A 21,345-nucleotide genomic window follows, 5' to 3' on the forward strand; every position below is an offset into this window, starting at 1 on the left:
CACGCGGCTACGCCGCGACCATTTCTAGTATAATTAGGTAGTTGAACCCTCTTTCTTGTGCGCTCTTCCACCTTTGATGGGTGGCTTGACGCCTCTACTTCTTCTTGTATCCCCCCTACCTTAACCTTTTTCGGATCCTCATTGTCTTAGACACATGTGGGCCATATTTCCGAATCTCATTGGCCGAAATAAGCAAATTTCAACTAGGGGACACCGTTTTTAAGTGAAAATATACTTGTTGGAATACCAATTGTTTAAATTCAACAAAAACTTAGATTCAAAAAGTTTTAAGCCAACAGATGTTTTCATCCATATAATTGATGTTCCCTTCACTAGTGTATGCCACACAATTAGATGAAAATTTAAACCCAAAAGTTTCAATCCAATTTAATTTTCTCTCATTCTCGAAGATTTTTTTTCTTGAGCCTTTGTTCCTCACTTACTTTTTCTTATCTGAACTTTGATCATTTCCTACCCTGCAAATCAACGAGCTGCTTTTTGTTAATGGGGTTTCGGCACTGAGTTCAGGACGAGGACCCAGGCAAAGCAAGAAGTCGATGCCTGCTGCTGCTGCACAAGAAGTGGGCTCCTGTCCACAAGAATTGGACTCACGCGGTACACTGCTAAAAGCTGCTAGATGGTCTGGTTAGATGGCTGAGCTTTCTCTCTTAGTAAAAAACATGCTCAGGCATGGCCAAAAAAAAGAAAAGATAACTGAACGTTTTATGGTACGGTGCTGCATGCTTGCTGCATTACTTGTATTAGATCCGTCCATTGAATGGAAAAGCATCCTCTAGATTATTAAGATCGGCAACATTATTCCCAAGTGGTAAAGAAACCAGCTACTTTAATCCACCCTAGACTTGGAAGTATTTGATTCCTCGTTGCCTTTTCCATCCTAATACCCGAGAGGCTTGTCATCTATCTTCATTGTTCAACTATTTGATGAAAACAAACTGACAAATTTAGGACAATGGAACCATTAACTATATTATTTGTTAGTAGTGAACGGTTCTAATTCTAAAATAGGTATTGTAACCCCAATAATAGTGTTTTCTTAATGGCATAACAAAATCAAATTGATACCAAATTCCATCTTTCTCTTCCCGATCACATCCAAGGCATTTCGTCATCATCCTGTCTTTTCACCTTTGTAGTCCTATGAACCATTAGGAACGACACAACAACCCCATTTGATTCGGCCGGCTCCTTCTTTTACCTTAGAAAACAGATAGCACTGCGAATCCTTGCAGAAGAAGACATGTTAGAGAGGAGAGGTTATCGTGCACAAGTCTTATTAACTATTCTTTTCTCGGCCGACGCTACAACCCCTACTAGTCTACTATATTTTATTTAATTCAAGGAAATCCACCACCAAGCACGAGCATTACGAATTATTCAACGCATGAAACCTAAATGTCCATGCAAACTATTCCCAAAAGAAAACGTAAAGGAACACGCAGTTCTCCATGCAACACATAGAGTACGGTAGTACGTAAACAAGTTCAAACTGAGCCAAATTAAAGGAACACGCAGGAAGAGAGAAGCACACACTATCACCGTCGTCCATCGGACATTTATTGGGCTAAATCAGTAAACTAAGATGGGCCCAACACAAACCTCCAACATCCGCAACCCGCAGCCCAACTCCTAAGCCTTACAATACATCCCCAATTGTGATTGTTGATCCAACGATTTTTCCCACATAAACCTACCGTTCTTCCTCCTCCTCTCTCTCTCTCTCTCCACTTAGTCGGTCGTACCGGTGCATGCGAGTCCTGTACTCACATCACAGCTTGCCGGGTTCACTTTTTTTCTTTTGTGTGAAAAGAGGCCTTGGGCACCTGCCTGTGTTCTCCTTCTTCTTCATCTTTAGTGCTCATCCATTGGATTCGCACCCAGACGCTAGTCCTCCTTCAATGGATTGTTGCTGCGAAGCAGCTGCTGGTCTGCTCTCTGCTGCTCCGGCACCATCAAGTACAGAACATGATCACAAATACTAACCGGAGCACAAATCGCAGAGGAGCCCGTTTGGATCAGTGTGATTAAATTTTAGTACCCGTCACATCAAATATTTAAACACCAATTAAAAAATACTATCCTATCAACCCGTGCTCCCATACCGACTCATTAGAATTAATAGCTGAGGTTTATAGCTAATAATTATAATTATCTATCTCACGTCCTCTTTCATCTATTAAATAATAAATATTCCAACACATGCTTTAAAATACATATTTATTATTATCTAGCTACAATAGATTTTATTTTGCATCACACCTCCATGTGTATTTAATATAGAGTTATTTAATTGAACTATTTGTTTGTGAATTGATATTCTTATCTCTTCCATCGTACATGAATACATTGTGACACATATCATGGCAGTATTTTTACACAAACAATCATATGTTATAATTGTATAGCTTAGATTCAAATTTAGGGGTACTTTAACTTTTAATAGTGATATAATTAGATAATTTATATGCAAATTTAGAGGGTTATGTGTATTATTTATACAGTGGCATAGGTGTGTAATTTACAAAGATTATGGGGTTACATTATACTTTTTATAATGTCAGAGGTGGATAATTTAGATAAATATTTAGAGGGTTACTTTAGTCTATTTTCATAATGACAGAGGTGGGTAATTTATTAAAAAATATAACAGATTCAATGACTATAATTAGAGTTGTCGGATTGATGGCCAGATGTTTTTTATTTTTGTGAGAATTTATAGAATTTCTCTATTGTTTTTAGAGTATCCACGTAGGATCTTAGGTGGCTTCACATGGAGACTCAAAAGGAGCCTCCAATTAGTAATAGTAAGATTAAATAGAAGCTAATTCGCGAGATGAATCTATTAAATCTAATTAGGTTATAATTCGATGTCAATGATAAATTAATTAGCCTTAACAGATTCATTTCATGAATTAGTATTCATTTATGCAATTAATTTTATAGTTAACTTATATTTAGTTTTTATAATCAGTATCAAATATTTGATGTGATTATGGATAATTAATCTAATGAGTCTAATTAATCTATAATTTGCAACAGTGATGTTATAGTAACCATATAGTAATTATAGAATATTATACCTCATTAGATTCATCTCGTAGTTTAATCCCAGAATTTTGCAATTAGTTTTATAATAAAATTTTATTAAATACTTTTAAATAATAAGATTTTTTAATATAACTAGGGGTGTTAAAGGACTCAAGATTTTAAATTAGAAAATCTAAGAACCGGATCTTAAAAGAACTGTACTCTAATTTTATATAATTTTAAGCTAAAAAATTTAAATAATTTATTAGACCGGGAAGAGACCACTAAGACTATCGCCCGTTACCATTTCTAAATGTGACGGGAATTCGAACCCCTCTGTAGACGCGGTGTTGGTACTCGCCCTGATGTAATATCAACTGCAAGGCGACAAGACAAGGACGTACGAGTAAAATCTTTTCTTCACTGGGACAAGTCAAGCAAAGCTGTGCAGTAGCTGGCACTAGGCCAGTAGTGGACGATAGGCCGCTAGGCTTCAGGGAAGCTTGGCGATGTGCAGACTGCAGAGCTGTGCCCCAAGCTCACGCTCAAGACCGCCCAGGACATGGGAGCTTCATGAACCTTGATGCGTCGTGAAGAAAGCAAACTGGCAGCATTGTAACATCATTTTCTCCATTAGGGAGCGTACAATGCAAAAGCTTCTCCGGTTTGGATGATCTTCCAGAGCTGATCTCAGTACATATGTATCAAACTGTGATGAAGCCGGAGGTCTCACGCGGCTACACAAAGGTCGGGCATCTAAGCTGGTGGAGTGATGGAGTTCCCTCCAGCCGACGCAGCCTTGTCGACGCGGACGTCACTATGTTCGTTGGATCAGAGCTGGTGGTTGGTGCTGGAGTAGTGTGAGAGAAAAACACTGTTGGACCAGAGCTGGTGGTTGGTGCTGGAGTAGTGTGAGAGAAAAACACTGTTGAGTTAGAGGCTGGTGGAGCTGCGGAACACAGGACATGAGGTCCGGCGCCTCGCCGGGCGCGTCGCGCAGCAGCTCCGATCCGGCGGCACGGCCAGGAACATGCCACACCAGTAGCGCCGGCGGCCCGCGTCGACCTCGCGCGATGTTGGCTACCTTTGCGCTACCCTGCACCTGCGGCCGTGCCAGCCTCGCTCGGATGTTTTGATCGTCGGGCTCGACCAGTCGACACGTCGAGCGGCCAGACCGAGCTCCCGCCTGTGGCCACCGCGCTCCTCTTCTCGCCCGGTCGTCACGTCCAGCTCGCCTGCATCATCGGGGTCCGCTCGGTATTGGGACGCCTGCATCTACGTGGAAGAGAGACTGCCGACCGGTTGCGGCTGCCCTCACGATGTGACGAAGACTAGCCGGAGCAAAGCGAAAGCGATAGGAAAGGAAGACATTGGCGTTAAGGCGACAAGACAAGGACGTGCTTGAGTAAGGACTTCTCCAGTGACCGAATCTTCATTTTACATGGCATCGGGAGAAGTCGATGCAACTGCTGGAGAACACGGGTTTGTTCGGCTGGCTGGATGGCTGATTTGGAAAACACTGCTGATTAGCTCGTTGGTCGAACAAGGCGCACGAATCCTGCGGGAGAGAGAAGTCGACTCATATTTGAGAGTCGAATCATCGCCCATTAAAAAATTGAACATGGGAGCCAGAGCTAGCGTGGAAGCAGCTCCTTGGGTGGGCAACGTTTTTCTATTCTGCACGCACTGTCCGTTGATTTGCTTTTCTAATTTTTTAACCACCAGTCTGATCTGATGGGACTCGTGGGACCTATGAACTGGCAGAAACCGATTCAACCACTGCTGTTGCCCCCCCATCGACAGCTTCACCAGCATAAAATTAAGAGAGGTGAATTACGTTCAAAAAAAATTAAGAGAGCTGAATTACGTTCAAAACAAAATTAAGAGAGCTGAAGGCGGAAGCTCTTTTTAGGATGCTCCGGCGAACTGGAGCCAGAAAACGTGTCCACCGCCTCCAGCTACGGCCCTTGGAGGAGCTCACGGAAGCCGGTCAGAACCATAGTCACAGGATTCGGGGTCGATGCCTCGTCCCTCGACCCGGGAACGTCGTTCCGATTCGAGGGTCGGGGTCGAAGAGGGTCAGTGTCCCATTCAAGGTTGGATCGTGTCCCGGTTTGAAAGGGGTCGCAGCCCCATTGCTAGCAGATTTAATTGGGATAAGGAGATTAAGGACAGTGGATTGGTGTGGTTTTTGTTAGACAATGAGCTGAGTACGTATAGCATGGTCTAAATGTACTTTTTTATATGTTTCTTATATGCATGTTCAGATTAATTTCTTCATTAGTAGCACATATATAGTTTTTATCTTTATCGATCCGAAGATATCGACCACAATGAATCAGGGTCGCGTCCCACATAATAATTTATCGTTCCATAGATGTATACCCCTTTCGTACCACAATTTTATAAAATGACGACCCTCGACCCCGTTTCTCGACCCAGGAACTTTGTGATTATGGTCAGAACCATGACGGGGAAATGGGGAACAGCCTTTTGAGCTGCCCTGGACTGTGCATAGCTCTGCGGCAGTAGGCTGCTAGGCCAGTGGAAGCGTGACGATGTGCAGAGTTGTTCCTAGCTCCAAAACATGTGCGTGCCCGGTGCCCCAAGCTCATGCTCATGTCTGCTCAAGACATGGGTGCGCGCTTCATGAACGATTGATGCGTCGCGAGGAAAGCAAACAGGCAGCATTGTAACATCATTTAATCACAATTCTCCATTAGGGAGCGTACAATGCAAAAGCATCCCTGGTTTGGATGATCTTCCTTTCTTTCCAGAGTTGATCTCAGTACATATCAAACTGTGATGAACCCGGAGAAGATCTCACGCGCTGCTACACAAAGGTCGGGCGTTCACCTAAGCTGGTGGAGTGATGGGGGAGTTCGCAGCGGCGGACGCAGCCTTGTCGATGCGGACCATGAGGTCCGGCGCCTCGCCGGGCGCGTCGCGCAGCAGCTCCGGCGGCACGGCCAGGAACATGCCCTGCTCCGCGGCCACGAACCCGCGGGACAGGTCGCTGCTCGGCACCTCGAACGTGACCCTCGCCACGTTCCCGCCGCCGCGCGCGTCCTGCACCCAGAGCGTGCACCGGAACCGCGGCGCCCCCGCCACCGCGTCGCCGTTCGCCCGCACGCACGCCAGCGCCGCCGCCGCCGCCGCCGCCGCCGCCGCGCCGGCGCCGGCGCCGAGCGCGGACGAGGACACGACGAACACCTGCGAGTCCTCCCTGCTCACGAGGAGGTGCAGGGCCGACCCCCGCGGCAGGGCGATCCTGTGCACCTTCGCGTAGCTCACGTCGGTGACGGGCCAGGCGTGGGTGGCGGCGAAGTGGGCGGCCAGCCTCGCCGGCGAGTCGGAGGCGTTGCAGCCCGGTTCCGGGCAGTAGCAGGGCGCCCACTGGCACGCGCGCTCGTGGTCGCGGGCTTGGTAGTAGACGCAGCAGCTCTCGCAGCCGAACTCCGCATTGGGGCACGCCAGCCTGGCGCCGCGCACGTAGACGTCCACGTCGAGGCTGGGGACGAAGGCGGCGGCGCCGGCACACTCCGGAGCGTGGCTGCCGCGGCAGGCGTCGCAGACGACGTGCCCGGCGCTGCACTGCGACCAGAAAACGCGGCAAAGAGTTTTTTTGCGTTTACCAGTGAATCGAAAAGGCGGCAAAGGTGCAGAAATATTCAAGATTTCCGGGAACAAAGATCATTGCATCCATCAATCTCAAGGAGAGGAAGAGGACGAGCAGTAGGAGCAGGAGAGCTCACCTTGGCCGTGGGAGGCCTGAGGGGGCGGAGGCAAGCGCGGCAGTGGAACAAGGACAAGCCGAACCGCAGCTTGACCTGCGGCTCGTCCTCCATGGCCGCCGCCGACGGCGCCGGCGCCACAGCTCCCTTTCTCCTGACGCCGACAGGGCCGACCTCTCCTTCCTATGGCTCTTCTTTTTCTTGCTTGACCACGCAGCTGGGTACTATGGCCTCCGGCTCCCTGAGCTTCTCGGCGACCTGGGTCAGGCGGCCACTACTACTGTCCAGCGGCGAGCCCCTCTTGTGCTGCTGCTCTGCCATCTCTTGTGCAGGCTGTGTTTACATCCGTAAAATAGTGGTAAAAAAAATTGCATTGGACACGGTAGCACAATGTAACACTTTTCGTTTGTTTGTGATAATTATTGTCCTACCATGATCTAATTAGGCTCAAAAAATTCGTCTTGTCGTGTATATCAAAACTATACAATTAGTTTTTTTATTTACCTACATTTAATACATCGTAAAATATTTACCTACCATAGTTGCTAGATGTTATATCATAGTCATGTTTAGTTCCTAAAAATTTTCAAGATTTTCTGTCACATCAAATTTTTGGACGTATGCATGAAGTATTAAATATAATTTAAAAAGATAATCAATTGTATAGTTTAGATGTAAATGATGAGATGAATCTTTTGAGCCTAATTAGTTTAAAATTTAAAATTGGACACAATTTACCAAATAAAAACGAAAATACTACAGTAGCCGAACCCAAAAATAAACGAACAGTGCTATGATCCGCTGGTCACGGGATAAACGCGTCATTTGCTACGGTTTACCAGTTCTTCCAAGTTCCACTGAGCTCACTCAGATGAGGCGAGACACTTGGGATTTTGAAATGCATCTTGAGAATAGGCTACAAAACTGCAAACAGTTTACTCTTTTCATTCATCAAAGAGTAGGTTTTTTTTGAAAAAAATCATCAAAGGGTCAACAGTTTGCAAATTTTGTAACTCTTTGAAGTACTGTTCCGCAGGAACTACTGTTCTTTTTTTAAAAAAAATACTACTGTTTTTCTTTTCGCTTTCGCGGTACATTAACTGCACCGCGTGAACTTTTGCAGGCTAGCTTTCAAAAAAAAAACTTTGCATGCAAGTTCTGACATTCTGACATGAGAGGGAGACTGGGACAAGACCAGGGGATTGTTTAGTTCTTTTAAAATTTCAAAATTTTATAAGATTCTTTACCACATTAAATTTTTCGATACATGTATGAAATATTAAATGTAACTAAACCAAATAACTAATTACACAGTTTATCTGTAATTTGTGAGACGAATCTTTTGAGGCTAGTTAATCTATGAGGTGACGATAATTACCAAATACAAATAAAAGTACTACAGTATTTTATATTCAAAAGTTTTTGCACCTAACAAAGCCCAGGAAGAAACTGGCCACTGCACGTAGAACAAAGGCACACGCATGGAAGGGAGTTGTTCAAAAAGGTAGTGTTTAGTTTCAAAATTTCTCTCTCCAAACTTCACTATTCACCTATCACATTAATTTTTTTTCCTCATGCATGGAGCATTAAATGTAGGTAAATAAAAAAACCAGCTGCATAGTTTTGATGTACACGACGAGACGAATTTTTTGAGCCTAGTTAGGTCATGGTAGGACAACAATTACCACAAAAAAATTAAAAGTGCTACAGTGTGCTACAGTGTTCGGTGCGCCCCTTTTTACCACTATTTTACGGATCTAAATACAACCAAGATAAAGAAGCAGCCAGATGGATAAGCAAAGGCACACGCATGGAAGGGCCCTATTTAGTTCACACCCCATAAACCCCGTAAACGCAAAAAAAACGGCACATCGAATGTTTCGACAAATGCATGGAGTTCTAAATCACTGTGTTCGGCTGGTGCTTTGGCTGGTGCCCGGCCGGCTGGTGCTGGCTGGTTCTGCACTCACGCCGCAGCCGCCAGCCGCAGCCGAGCAGCCGCAGCCGCCCAGCAGCCGAACAGGGTGAATGAAGGCTGTGTTTAGTTACAAAATCTTTCTCTCCAAACTTCACTATTCACCTATCACATCAAATTTTTTGCCTCATGCATGAAGTACTAAATATAGGTAAATAAAAAAATTAATTGCATAGTGTCGGTACCCTGCAGGTGGGGTACCCACTCCTACTGTGTCAAGACTCGCGTAGTTATCCGTAACTACGCCATAAGGAGCTGAGCAGCCAGACCCTTGGGGCCCAATTCCATCTCACCGGACCAACGGTCCCGGACCGGTCCCCGAGTGGGAAGCGGGTCCGGTGTCACCACGTGTCCCAGAGGTGGAAATACTCAGCACCTGTGGCCGCGGACCCGGACCCCCGCAGGTGGGTCCGGGACCTCCAAGTGCCTATCCAAACCCCCGTGAGCTCTCGGCTCAGCTAGCTGCTCGGGAGGGGTCCGGAGCCGCCACGTGTCACACAGACGCGGGCGCGGGCGCAAGGCTTCTGCTGGAAGCCCCCTCACCCACCCGCATTAAGTTCGATTGGTTGATGCAGGCTCTGCTGCCTCTGGGCACGTGGCAGCTTTTGTCAGTCCACACTGTGGAACGCCAGTTACCGAGGCGGCTCGTCAGTTACCAAGGCAAGCATTAAAGACTCAGCGCCGCGCGCATGGGCGATGAGTTATGATGACCAGCTACTGACTGGAGCAACAGTGCATGCTGCTACAGTGGACTGAGTCAGTAGTTCGTCGCTTTATCATGACCTCGACGCGCGGCTGCAAAGGCTAGACTCTACTCTGACAGGACAGCTCAAGACCATCCCTGGTCAGAAGCTACGCACGGAAGCCGACGACAAGATCTCCGGATCTGAGGCATTGAAGGCCAAAGTGTAGTTTATAATACATCGCCGGATCCACATGTCGAGGCCCCGCTTAGTGTACGTGCTCCCCTTGGACATATAAAAGGGAGAGCACGCCCGCTAGAACACAGATACACACAGATCCTCAGACTCTCTCGAGACTGAGGTGGAGAGCGCAAGCAATACAACACACAGTGGACGTAGGGTATTACGCTCCGGCGGCCTGAACCACTCTAAACCAGCTGTGTTCATCGTGTTTTTCCTCTGAGATTGGGCTAATCCTAACTAACCCCCGAGTACTCACCCTCTGGGTTTAGGCGGGTGCACTACGCCACCTGGCTGTGGGTTTGCACACCACGACATTTGGCGCGCCAGGTAGGGGGTGCTTGGCTTTCGCTTGATCATCGGCTCGCCATCACCATGTTTCAGGTGGCGAGCGCCCGGGGGCCAGAACTCGCGCGGCAAGCGCCCGCGTCAGCAGGATGGCGACAGCGGGTCATGCTCTCCCAGCTCGTCATCAAGCAGGTCTGGGGGAGCACACCTTCAACAAATTCCAGCTCGCAGCATACCTCACTCATGTGAGGAAGCCTGCTCCGGCGGAAAGGCGACTCCGGTAGCACCAAGCCCGCTCCGGCGGAAAGCCGACTCCGGTCGCACCAAGCCCGCTCCGGCGGAAAGCCCACTCCGGTTGCACTAAACCGACTCTGGTGGCTCTCTCCGGCGGAAAGCCGACTCCGATCGCACCCCCGACTCTACATCTCTGTAAGTCCTACCCTTAGAGGCCCAGCAGGGAATAAAACATTTTCCTTTGTAACTAGGTAGTACTTCCGTGTGGTCCAGTCCGGTGAGCCTCCCCCGTGGAGGGGTCTGGACCTCTGCGAACTAGGTTCAGGGAAGCGTACTCACCCTCCGGGGAGGTCCGGAGCCGTGTAGAAGCTTAGCCTGGTTCCGTACCCTAAGCCTGCATGCTCTACCTCCCTAGGGCGAGTACCGTAGTACCTAAGACTGGAGGCCCAGAGGTCCGGACAGCTCCAGTCTCATAAACCCGTGTTCTGGCTTACATCGCACATCTCATGTACATCTAGTTATAAAGGAAAAGTTTATTCTCAGTTCGCCTCTAAGTATGTTAAATTCCAATTTTAATATACGCATTCTATTTGCGCTAAACCCCACGTGGCTTCTTACTCTTGTGCGGTGATTATGGTCCGAATTGAGTTGGCTAGTTAGTGACTTAACTCGAGACCCCTTATGGAAGAGAGGGGTTCGGACCCCTGGGAACCTGCAGGTTCAGGGAAGCGCACTCATTCTCCGGGGAGGTCCGGAGCGGTGTAGCCGCTTAGCCTGTTTCCGTACCCTAAGCCTGCACGCACCACCTCCTGTGAATGAGTGCCGTAGTACCTAGGACTGGGAACCTGGAGGTCCGGACTTTCTCTTAACCTAAAGGCCGGCCCCTTGAGCTCCGTTCACTGAACCTAGCTGTCTATCTCAAAGGATTACAGCCAACAGAATTTGGGACCCATGGGCACGCTACTAAGCATCTACCTTGAGTCATGTGCAGGTCCAAACGTGATGATGCAGCAGGTGACCCAAAGGATGGACGACGCAGGACAAGACCCTTGCGGCGCGCACCGTTGGGCGCCAGAAGCAGCCAAGTTGCTCACAGTAGTGGCCCCACCTGCGGGTTCGTTGCCTCTCCCGAGACGGGCCCGGGGCCTCTGTCGGTACCCTGCAGCTAGGGTACCCACTCCTACTGTGTCAAGACTCGCGTAGTTATCCGTAACTACGCCCTAAGGAGCTGAGCAGCCAGACCCTTGGGGTCCAACTCCATCTCAACGGACCAACGGTCCCGGACCCGTCCCCGAGCGGGAAGCGGGTCCGGTGTCACCACGTGTCCCAGAGGTGGAAATGCTCAGCACATGTGGCCGCGGACCCGGACCCCCGCAGGTGGGTCCGGGACCTCCACGTGCCTATCCGGACCCCCGTGAGCTCTCGGCTCAGGTAGCTGCTCAGGAGGGGTCCGGAGCCGCCACGTGTCACACAGACGCGGGCGCGGGCGCAAGCCTTCCACTGGAAGTTCCCTCACCCACCCGCATTAAGGCGCAAGCCTCTCCGGATCTGAGGCATTGAAGGCCAAAGTGTAGTTTATAATACATCGCCGGTCCACATGTCGAGGCCCCGCTCAGTATACGTGCTCCCCTTGGACATATAAAAGGGAGAGCACGCCCGCTAGAACACATATACACATAGATCCTCAGACTCTCTCGAGACTGAGGTGGAGAGCGCAAGCAATACAACACACAGTGGACGTAGGGTATTACGCACCGGCGGCCCGAACCACTCTAAACCAACTGTGTTCATCGTGTTCTTCCTCTGAGATTGGGCTAATCCTAGCTAACCCCCGAGTATTCACCCTCTGGGTTTAGACGGGTGCACTACACATAGTTTTGATGTACGTTGCGAGACGAATCTTTTGAGCCTAGTTAGCCTATGGAAGGATAATATTTACCACAAACAAACGAAAAGTGCTATAGTGTGCTACAGAATCTGATGTGGCTCTTTTTACCACTTTTTGCGGATCTAAACACAGCCGAAGTCTATTTACATGGATGGGCTGTAAATCGCAACACGAATCTAATGAGCCTACTTAATCCATGATTTGCAACAGTGATGCTACAGTAACCATCTGCTAATTATTTATTAAACATGAATTAATTAGCATTATTAGATTCGTCTCGCGATTTACAACCCATATGTGCAAAAGGTTTTGTAAATAAACTTTATTTAGTACTCCAAATTAGCAAAATTCCAACACAAAATTTTTTTGCGCTGGAACTAAACACGGCAAGATTCCAACGAAGGTTCTGCAACTTTGCACATAGCACCGACAAGGCACATAGCACCGAGCTTGTTTCTACAGTAGAACACTTTGTTGTTATCCATTTTTGTTTTTGAAGGAAATCATAAAATTATGCAAACTGCTGCGATCGAGCTATAACATAGTCCAGGCCTTTATGCCATTCATCTAACATTGCCATGCAGAGAATCAACACTCCATCAATTATAACCACGGCGTCCATTTGTTAACCTCTGATGAAATTACACACAAACTAGAACAGTCACAGCTATCAGCTATGGAGGCATGGAGCTACCTACTAACAGCCCATGCCATGGCTAGTTGGCTACCAACCATCCTGCCCATGTACCACGCGCAAAACAACACAGATGTAGCTCTAAGGGCATTCACAATGTATGGAACCTGAGGTGGTGTCCAGATCAAGCCACATCATAGTTGCTAGATTAACCAATTTTGATCTAATATATCGCACCATCTTGCACCTCACCATGGATTGACATGAGGTCCACAAGTGCAGCTTTTCCACCCTTCTCTCCTCTAGCACGGGGTGCCCAAATAAGATACAAACGTTTGAAGGTGCTAGTCTAGCACCTGCGCTCCAATGTATTACACCGGAGAATCTTTTTTTCTTTCATATCTAGCACCACCTTAACACACGTTCGAGCTGCCCAACACCACCCGATTTATCTTGTACAGAAACATGCATGCCCTCTCCTGTTCCCTAAAAAAATAGAGTATTTTGGGTGTTGTAATAATGCAAACTAAAAAAATAGCTAAACAAAAGATTATTTGAGTGAAATTAATGATCTGGACTCTGGAGTATACCTACGTCTGAGCCGATCCCTCGGTTTTGTTTCGAGTCGCAACTTCATTTTGGTCTGCTCGGCGCAGCGTTGAGGCCAAGTCAAATCCAGAGTCGGCTCATTCAACGAGAGAATCGTGTTTTGCAATTTCTCGTCCTCTCAATCTTCTGTAATAATAGATAGGTGATGAGATAAAGTGCAGATGTTTGCGTTCATTGCCTGCGGACCAAGTACTGGCAGAGTGGCAACCATGGCGGAGGACAACCAAAAATTTAGGTGTGGCGGTGCATTTCTAAACTACATTCATATATTGTATGGAAATAAAAGTTCACAATAAGACTATTGTTTAGAAGTAACTTAAATGAAGAAAAACATATAGATTACACATCAAATCAACAACGGGACCAAAATAAACTGTTAAACAAAGAGAAAACATAAATTAGTAGTGAAACATTAGAGTTAAAATATTAAATGTAATACGAGATATACAATTAGAGTATAGAGTTATACCGATAAATTTATTAGTTGCGTTCAGTCTAGTTGCGTTTAGGATGCTTCGACAATTTCATATTCCTATCTTTCTTCACTTGAAATGCCTTTTTGATAGATTGAAGATCAATTCCTTTAAATATCTCCCTCTCAATATACACAACCATTAAGTCATTAAGCCAACCATCAGACATCTTGTTCCGCAACTCAGTTTTAATTATCTTCATGGCTGAAAAAGCCCTTTCAACTGATGTGGTCGCTACTGGTAGTAGCAATGCCAACTCAATTAGGCGATAAACTAATGGGAACATCGTATGTCTGTTGAGCTCAATCATTTTTAGTGCTAGGCTTGCAAAATCTTGACAAACTCTGAGCCCTTCAGATCTGCAAACAAAAGATTGCATTGAAGTAAATCAAGCTCTTCACAGCAAACAAGAGATTGATTGATTGATTGAATAAAGATTGCAATTTGCAAACAAGAATATCTTTTTAGTACCTCTTCCATAACGTACTGCTCTCCTTTTTCCCTTTTTGTTTATGCTGCTACCCCTGCCGGAGTCCATTGGGACTTGGGAGCAGCGAGGGCGGGGGCCAAGGGGGCGGGGGGCAGGGCCGACCGCGCGGGGCCACCGGGCGCAGGCCGGCCAGTGGCCGCCGAGGGGCGAGTCCGCAAGTGGACGGCGGGCGGCGGTGCGACTCGGGCGCTTGGCGAGAGAACAAGTCAGCCGCGCAGAGCGTGTGGACGATGGGCGCGCGACGGCTAGGGCTTCGGGGATCGGGGTCGAGTGGAGCTGCGGAGGGAGCGCCGGGTGGAGCGCTGGAGGAGCCAAGGAGGCTGACTCCCTGCAGTTTCCTTGCTCTTTGCTTGTTGGACTGGGCTGAAATGCAGAGGTACTAAAAATTCCATTGAGCTTTAGGTATGGCGCGGGCCATAGTGGGCCATAACAGGCCCTCCGCCCCTGCAACAGTTGCACACTTCAGCGCCACCACTTCATTGTAAGTGACAGTTGAGTTACGAGTTCAGCTACCGATGCTGCTCTGCAGTAAACGAGTTGCAGCCGTTGTGTTGTATGCTAAACACAATGCGGTCTGCCATTAGAGGCTGACAGCTCATCAGAATACCCAATTACGGCATGAAGCTTCAGAGTGCCGCCTCTTGGAGCTCCTGCGGCTCTACGCTGTAGGATTGCCATGCAAGCGAAGCGATCAACTGAGAGGCTGTAAAAAAACTGTGATGGACTTTGAGACGAGCAAGATTTAGAAATCCCACTTCGTTGCAACACCTTAACCAAACACATGGCTAGTGTCAAGACGTGGCACCCAATCCCAAAGGTTAGGCTCATTTACAGGTCTGTCTCACATGTCAAATCCTCATCACATTGCAGGCTCGCGACACACATCTTGGTCAACATCTTTGCCCAACGCTGCTGCGTGTGGCTTCGAACAGTCTATCCATTTTTCACCTATAAATTTGCACATAATTTATTATCTTATTATTTGGCCAACAAACGGAGCCTCTATAATCGCTCTCAAGGCTTAGAAATTCTCACGTTAATTGGAGAAAATAAAAGAAATCTAAATTACCCAACAGTACCATTATAATAAAGTTAGTCCAAAATACCCCTTATCGAGAAAATAAGAGAAATTTAAATTACCCACCACTACCATTATAATAAAGTTCGTCAAAAATACTCCTCATCGCAACCAATGTACGTAACACCCGGCACATGAATACATTAATCACATATCTAAACAGAAACTATATGAGGAAAACGTGTTGACATCATCATCACGTTTTCATAAATAATACAGATTTACCTTTTTAAAAATATAAACAGAACTCATATGAGAAGAACAGGTTGACTTCATAAAATCAATCTGTAGGACTCGCTGCCAGAGTTCCACAACGTGGCTCGCCTTTGTGCAAATGTAATTTTATATAATATTTAGCCGTGCAAATGCGCGGGTAGCCCACCTAGTTCTTCAGAATAAGTGAACGAAACATCTGACGCTCAGAAACCATGGAAATTTATAATCTGGATGATGACACGAAACCATATCAGGAATACTAAAAGGAGGAGTTAAGACACGGGCTTGGGGAGAAGTTGATCTCGCTGTTAGTACAGTACTATAACTGAAAGTTGAAAACCTAGGTAAAACTAGAACCTGTTACATCGAATATTTGAACACATATATTAAATGCAGTTGAAAAAAAAACTAATTACACAATCTAACTGATTAGCACGAGATGAATCTTTTAAGCCTAATTAGTTCATGATTGGACATTATTTGTCAAGTAACAATGAAATATGCTACAGTACTAAAGTCAACAACTTTTCACCAACTAAACAGGGCCATACTTGATTCAAATTGTACTAGTTTGCAAGAGGAAGAACAGATGACTGAGAGTTGTAATAATCACGGTAGGTTCTAGAATTGATTCAAACTACGTACTAGTTTTCAAGCAGCCGTGCAATTATAAGGGCGACCTCTGTGCTTTGTGGTTATGACTACTTATGCCCTTCTTGGCACAACCCACCCTCTGTTGCCCACGATGAAGATGCTGATGGGGGCGCATCAATGGCTGAATGACGGTTGCTGCAGTTTCGGCATCGGTCTGCACAGACCCGCTACCCAGCAAGTCGCATCGGCAAGTCGCAACACACATCTTTCACCTATAAAGCCCGTGGCACCCACTACCCAGTGCTGTCTGTGGCTTTCGAACAGTAAACCTGCTCGTCCTGTGCTGTACCTAGCGGCCCTAATCTGCCTGCTTGGAGTGAGCTCTGTGCGTGAGGGCGGGCAGCGATGGAGAAACGGAGCAGGGACATGGCCACAGCGGCTGCGGCGGCGGCCGACGGCGTCGCCACGCCGAACAAGGCGAAGGCCGCGCTGCGGGGAGCCCCCGCATCCAGGGAGGAGCCAACGATCCTCCAAGTCATCCTTCTGGCCCCGGACGTGCTGGAGTGCCACCTCTGCTCCACGCTGCTAGAGGCCGCGATCTTCTAGGCATAAGCCGGCCGCCACGTCGTCCATCTTCTATTCTCTCTTGGTCTTGTGTACTATGTTGCTGTGCTGCTGATCCATGCGCGTTTCTTAACCTGAGCAGTGCATGAACGGGCACGCCGTGTGCCGGGGCTGCTGCGACCGCATGCGGGGGACGTGCCCGTCGTGCCGCGTCCCCACCGGCCTCAGCCGGTGCCGCCCGCTGGAGCGCGCCATCGCGGCGATGCTGCTCCCCTGCGCGTTCAGCCCCGTCGGGTGCGGGCGGCGCCTCCGGATCGCCGAGAAGCGCGCCCACCAGGACGTCTTCTGCCACCACGCGCCGTGCGCGTTCCCGCTCCCGGGCTGCGCCTACTCGGGCCTACTGCTCCACGACCACATCCGCGACGCGCACCGGGGGGGGGGGGGGGGGGGGGGGGCACCGGCAGCGGGGACGACGGCGCCGCCGTCGGCTTCGCTCGGGAGGTGACGATGACGCTGCACTGGAACAAGGTGTTCCAGGTGCCAATCAACGGATAAGCTTTCGAATTCAGTTCCTGGAAATATATTTATCCGCTCCCCCAAACATGTGAACAACAGGTTTGGAAATCTCTAATAAACTTAGGAGCAAGTACAGAATGATTACAACCCTGTTGAGTGTAGACTGTGATGAACGCAAATTACAGTATCAAATTTATGAAGGAAATGAAATGAAAATGGATGGAAGCTGGTAGGCCATGACTAAAAAGTACAAACCATTCAATACGATTGATAGGGAGCAAATCTCATTCATTTAAATGGATTGATGTGCAAACCATTCAATACTTAGTACATCAAGTTCACCATTCAATACTTACGTACATCAATTCACCCTCCCTCCTCAGCCAACTCCTCAGCTCGCGTCTGCAAAATGCCCAAACCTGCAGTGGTGCTGGTGACATTACGAGTGTTGTATGTGTTGCCTTCTCCAAGATACTATACGTCTCACGACAGACCGTTACAAGTTTGTGGACACAGAAATGCATTTTTGGAGTTGATAGATCTAAGTGATGCACCCTTTCAAGTTTAGGGACCACCGGTACATTTTACTAATGGTTTAATATGTATAAATTTTCATTTAGTAAATTCCTCGTACTGTTTCTACCATGCCAATGATTGGCAAGTATACGAATAGCTACGTATCGTATTTGGTTATAAGAAGTGAATAATGTACAAGAATATCGTATTGTATTCGGTTATATGAAGTGAATAATGTCTAAGCATTCTTTGTAACCCCGGCAGTATAGCCTCTGCTTTCTATTCTTTTATGCAGTCAATACCGTCTAATAGATGTGTTCTGCAGTACTTCTGCTAGTAGTATTGTATTGTGAGCAATATCATTCAGCGATCAACAAGAATGCACTCGGAAATCTTAAAACCTTAATAGCATTCAGCAGCAAACTTAATTAACACCTGATAGAAACTTTTGCCGTTCAAGAGTGTTGCATGGGCATGGCTGCCAATCATTGCCCCGACATCTAAGATGCATGAACAGCAAGCTCTTACATGCCTCTGCGGCAGTTGGACTGCGGATCCATGACGTTGTTCACGTTCTGAAAATATATATAGCAGCATTCATGTCAATGCTATATTAGGGAAGTCCAGATGGAAACCCAGTGACTTAACGCTAATCATCATTAAGAGTTTAATTTCAACTAACGAACTAAGGCTAAATTTAAATGACGCCATGCCTAGTTCAAGTGCCCCAGCTCAGGCGAGCGTAGGCAGATGAACCCAAATGGATCAACGCTTTCTCTTGTGAGTCCTCCACTGCTTCATGACATGCTGGACGGCTTCCTTCAGGGTTGCTTTCCTGCCCTCATTGTAGTTCCACAGCTCTAGTACGGAGTGGCGGCCACTGGGATTGTACTCGTTGATCTCAACCAATGCCTTTGTTACCAGTGCATATATTTCTTCGCCATGCTCTTCTTTCAGCTTCCAAAGGTTCTCATCCTCCTCTGAAAGAACTTCCTGCACCAGACAGTGCCCATCAGATGTTACAATGTAGCAATGAACTACTAGCAGACGTTTAGGGAAGCAGGAAAGTAATTGTAACTGATCGAGGGCCATACCATTTCTTTTCCATCAACCACTTTAACCCGGAAGGGGTGCCAGTTCGGGTTTCTAATTTCCTCTTGCCATTCTGAACAAAGCATAGCAGATTTGACTTCTGCATCCTCTTTCGATGACCTTTTCCTGCAAGCATCTCCGAATGCTTTCAGATCAAGTTCACCCATTTCCTTGATACCTATATTTGATCGGCCAGCAGCAAGCTCCTGAAAGCCCTGCAGCATGCACCAACCAGAAGGGAAATGGCATGAAATGTGAGCAAAAGCAAAGCATAAATAGGTGTCAATTGATTTGAAAAGGCACACAAAACATAATATTGGACACTCGGTTAATCAATGAGGTAGCTTACAGCTATCAGCTCCTTCCGATCATTTTGCAACTCATCGTTGCTCTCTCTTTCCTTGATAAACAGAGCATGGTTCATTGACTCCAGATACTCCATTTCATCGTACTTATCCTGTAGTTCATGACTCAGTACATCTATCTTCTCCTTTGATTCTAAACCTTGATGCTTCATAACTTCCAATTTTCCCTGCAGTTGTTGTATTTCTAACTCAAGATTCTCTTTGGCATCTAATTGCTGTTGTAAATTGAGAACCTTTTCTAGAGCAGCTTCTTTGTCCCTCTGCATTTCCACATGATAACATTTCGTAGATTAGTTTCTGAAGAAATGACATATCATGAAACAATAAATATGTGACCAATGGGCAATGGCTCAATGTTGCCCCAATGTCACCATCTTAATATGCTTAGTTTTAATTTTGTTTTCTGCATTCAACAACAAATGCCTGAGGTAAGTTTTCAAAATAGTTAGTATACTACAGGGAAATTACTAAACAGGAACATGCATTTCGCAACAGCATCATTGTATCCCAACAAAGTAAATGACTAAATGCTTTTCTTACTCTACGGCCCAAGGTTAAGGCACCTGCATTGTGGTTCTTTAGATAAGTATGATTAACTGAGCAGTGTGTCAGTCCTTTCACCTCCATGGCTTTGGTTGGTTTTTTGGGAATAACCATCTAGATTGTTCCATAATATTCTATAAGAAAATACAAAGTTGTACAGCTTCCCTGCATTTTTTACCCTAATTCCTATAATGCTAAACCGCATGCAACTGTAAAATGCAAACAATTGTACGAGAAGTAAACGAGGAATATCATGCAACCAAAAAGAAATAGCAAAGAGAGAAAACTTCAGCATTTTTATGGGAGAGAACGTGAGAGTAGCAATAAACCATCAGACCTTTTCCTTGTCTCTGTCGCTTTCATGGTAAATCCTTTGCATAGGTAGCTCATCAAGCTCGTTGGATCTTGAGTCAAGTTCCTGCATTTTTCGCACAAGAAAGAACGCAGCTATCAGATCTAATCAAGCTATTGCTATGGACAAAAAACTAAATTCTAACCCTAATCAAAACTTTTGAAATTTTCTTTATTGCGTTCATGTCCGCACCTCGTCTATGCGAACGCTGAGGTGGATCTCCGAGGAGGCCCCGTGAAGCATTTTGCGATGCACAACCAGGGGCACCACCGCGGCCTTGCCGGGCACCCCGCAGCTTGGCACCTCCATCTTCATCATCACGCTTAGCGCGCCGGCGGCCTCCCCCACCGCCCACATCCTGCACGTGTACTGCGGCCCCGCCGCGGCGTTCGCTCTCAGGCACGCCAGCGAGACTTCGTGGCACTCGCCGGGCGCGCCCACGGCGACCACGAGGAACACGCGCCCGTCCTCCTCGGCGACGAGCAGGCGGCGCCGCTGCGACTCCGGCAGGCAGAGGTCCTGGGGCCTGCCGTAGCGGATCTTGTCCACGGGCCACCCATGCGCGTCCCTGAGGTGGTCGCGGAGCATCGGCGGCGAGCCGGCGAAGGAGCAGCCCGACTCCGAGCAGCCGCACGGCGCGCAGGGGCACTCGCGCTGGTGGTCGCCGCACTGGTGGTAGGGGACGTAGGCCTGGCAGCCGTACGCGCCGTTGGGGCAGAGGACCCTGTGCCAGCCGACGACGTCTTCCAGAGTGGTGTTGCGGCGGTAGGCGCCGTCGTGCCCGCACGCGTAGCACTTGTCCTTTGGGAGTTGGGCAAGGCAGTTGCTGCAAACCAAGTTCTCGGCATCGCACTGCACAAATAGACTCGAGTAGCCATGAGAATGCAACCAAGAACAAGCGATTTACCGATTTAGCTGGTGCCGGTGACGCTGAAGCATACATAGCAGGAACTGGGGCGTGTTTAGAAAGGTGGCCCTGGCCAGCCCGGCCCAGCGTCCAGGCGGTGGCCAGCCAGAGGCAGGTTAAAACGGGCCACCTCTCTCCTTGTTTGGTTGCCTGGCCCAGCCCAGCCTGGCCGCGATGAGCTGGTGTTTGGGCACCACTAGGGAGTCGGGCTGGCAGCCCAACTGCCATCAACCGCTCATACGGGCTGGTGTTTGGCACCAGGCCAGGCCGCCCAACTGCCAGCTCTCACAGAAGAGCACATACACA

The 21,345-nt window shown here is 47.6% G+C and overlaps 3 protein-coding genes across 3 annotated transcripts; 1 reads left to right on the plus strand and 2 right to left on the minus strand.

The window, feature by feature from the left end:
• Positions 1 to 5,731: 5,731 nt before the first annotated feature.
• Positions 5,732 to 7,045, minus strand: LOC120710489 (putative E3 ubiquitin-protein ligase SINA-like 6). The gene is made up of 2 exons (XM_039996164.1): positions 6,804 to 7,045; positions 5,732 to 6,642 (listed from the first exon to the last, which is right to left on the minus strand). The coding sequence occupies exons 1-2, from the start codon at positions 6,894 to 6,896 to the stop codon at positions 5,905 to 5,907; spliced, it is 831 nt and encodes a 276-aa protein (XP_039852098.1). The 5' UTR covers positions 6,897 to 7,045; the 3' UTR covers positions 5,732 to 5,904.
• Positions 7,046 to 16,589: 9,544 nt separating this feature from the next.
• Positions 16,590 to 18,133, plus strand: LOC120709662 (putative E3 ubiquitin-protein ligase SINA-like 6). The gene is made up of 3 exons (XM_039995335.1): positions 16,590 to 16,775; positions 16,891 to 17,174; positions 18,076 to 18,133. Exons 1-3 carry the CDS (start codon positions 16,590 to 16,592, stop codon positions 18,131 to 18,133), a joined length of 528 nt encoding a protein of 175 aa, XP_039851269.1.
• Positions 18,134 to 18,186: 53 nt separating this feature from the next.
• LOC120706148 (protein INVOLVED IN DE NOVO 2-like) lies at positions 18,187 to 21,023 on the minus strand (the record flags this gene model as incomplete). Its single annotated transcript, XM_039990721.1, has 5 exons — positions 18,187 to 18,773; positions 18,875 to 19,087; positions 19,222 to 19,497; positions 20,118 to 20,198; positions 20,325 to 21,023. Coding segments are annotated over 5 exons (1,497 nt in total), but the record flags the coding sequence as incomplete, so codon positions are not given.
• Positions 21,024 to 21,345: the final 322 nt, after the last annotated feature.

The sequence above is a fragment of the Panicum virgatum genome, chromosome 5K (assembly GCF_016808335.1).
Source record: "Panicum virgatum strain AP13 chromosome 5K, P.virgatum_v5, whole genome shotgun sequence".
NCBI classification, from domain to species: Eukaryota; Viridiplantae; Streptophyta; class Magnoliopsida; order Poales; family Poaceae; genus Panicum; species Panicum virgatum.